The 1589-nt window shown below is 42.1% G+C and overlaps 1 protein-coding gene across 1 annotated transcript; it reads left to right on the top strand.

Moving 5' to 3' along the window:
- The first annotated feature begins 13 nt into the window (after positions 1–13).
- LOC110035184 lies at positions 14–1321 on the top strand. Its single transcript, XM_020739422.1, has one exon. The coding sequence runs from the start codon at positions 727–729 to the stop codon at positions 1315–1317; it is 591 nt and encodes a 196-aa protein (XP_020595081.1). The 5' UTR covers positions 14–726; the 3' UTR covers positions 1318–1321.
- Positions 1322–1589: the final 268 nt, after the last annotated feature.

The following is a 1589-nucleotide window of genomic DNA, read 5'->3' as shown; positions in this document are numbered from 1 at the left end:
GGAGAGAATTTGATCTGATCCGGGTTGGAAATGGGATGGTTAACAGCCTAGCGCCAAAGCCGCCACTCGTCTCCACCACCTCGCTAGGGCGATCGCCGGGAATCGATCGTAGAGCAGCAGCCGACAGAAGTAGAGAAAAATTTTTGTAAGAATTATCGTTGATCGATATCAACAATCTATCCGCGCGGTACGCAGGCAGAAGGGATTTCTTATCTTATAATTTTCACGCTACCAAGGTGCGTTTTTTACTCCGATTGGCCGCGGGTCCTCGATTTAACGGATCCTGATGATTTTTTCTGGCTCGTCGTTCTCTGGTGCCTACCCTTCTAAGGATCCTGTGGAAATTTGTATTCCTGTTATCTGTGAATTTGAGTTTAGGTTATTCGATAGCTCCAATTTAGCTTCAAGATAACTGGGGCCCGTGAATTGTTTTTTTTGGATGGGTTATGGTGCTGGGCTGGAGAAATTTGTTGATTTCTATGCATAGTGGAAGGTGGTGGTTCTTTACGAAGGGATGATTAGGTTTTTACGGGCTTTATGATTGGATGCGTGGGGATTGAGTTTGGTGCTTTCAACACGTCTTCTTTATGCTGTTGGATGAAGTGAGATTCAAGTTTTGGACAGTTAGGTTTTCTCTTGAATCTTCCTGCAGGGTAAATGTGTTCTGCTATTTTTCTCTCTGTGGGGGTGATGGAAAATTTGTTTTGGTGAAGTTCTTTGCGCTGTATGTTGGTATCTGGTTGGGGTTCGGAGATGAACTCCGCCATGGATGAGATCGATCTGCTGCGGCAGGCTGCTCAACGTCATCAATTGGTAATGAGGGGAATAGGGGAAGAAATAGACTTAGAAATAGGGCCAGGTGATGATGACCCTTCATTTACTAGCACACCTCTTGTGGTTGTAGCTCCACAAGACTGTTCGGCCGAAGAACAAGAAGATCACAAACAGCTCCTTTTGGCCTCTGAGATTCCTGGTGAAGATCTGCATGACCTAGGGAAAATGCCGCAGGCCAAGAGGAAGAAGAAGGTGGTGAAGAAGTGGAGGGAAGAGTGGGCGGACACGTATAAATGGGCTTATGTCGATGTTCATGACGGCACAACCAGGATTTTCTGCTCAGTTTGTAGAGAATATGGAAGGAAGCACAGGAGAAACCCTTATGGGAATGAGGGAAGTAGAAACATGCAGATGAGTGCATTGGAAGAGCACAATAACAGTCTTCTTCATAAGGAAGCTCTTAGGCTTCAATTGGCTTCCAAGGACAAAACTTTACCTGTAGTTGAGAGACTTGTTTATGTGAAAGGTAACCTTTCATGTTGAATATTTCGAGGCCAATGGAGATTTTACTGTATTGATGATAATTAGTTATTGTGCTTGAGTTCTGTTTCTTCTTTGGAAAAATTACATACATTGCACACAGTTTTTATGCATTCCCGTATCTCACATCTAGATTTTCATATTTGCATACATAGTAGTTTGGTGCTTTAAACCTTTGCATGAAAAATATATTTCATTTTTATTAAGTGTTAATAGTTCTATTTTTGTTGTGTTATTAAAGATTTAAGTGCTATGTGTGTAAATATGAAAATTTA

The sequence above is a fragment of the Phalaenopsis equestris genome, unplaced genomic scaffold (genome assembly GCF_001263595.1).
Source record: "Phalaenopsis equestris unplaced genomic scaffold, ASM126359v1 Scaffold196618, whole genome shotgun sequence".
Classification (NCBI taxonomy): domain Eukaryota; kingdom Viridiplantae; phylum Streptophyta; class Magnoliopsida; order Asparagales; family Orchidaceae; genus Phalaenopsis; species Phalaenopsis equestris.
Note: the sequence above shows the minus strand (reverse complement) of the source record. Positions and strands in the feature narration are given on the sequence as shown.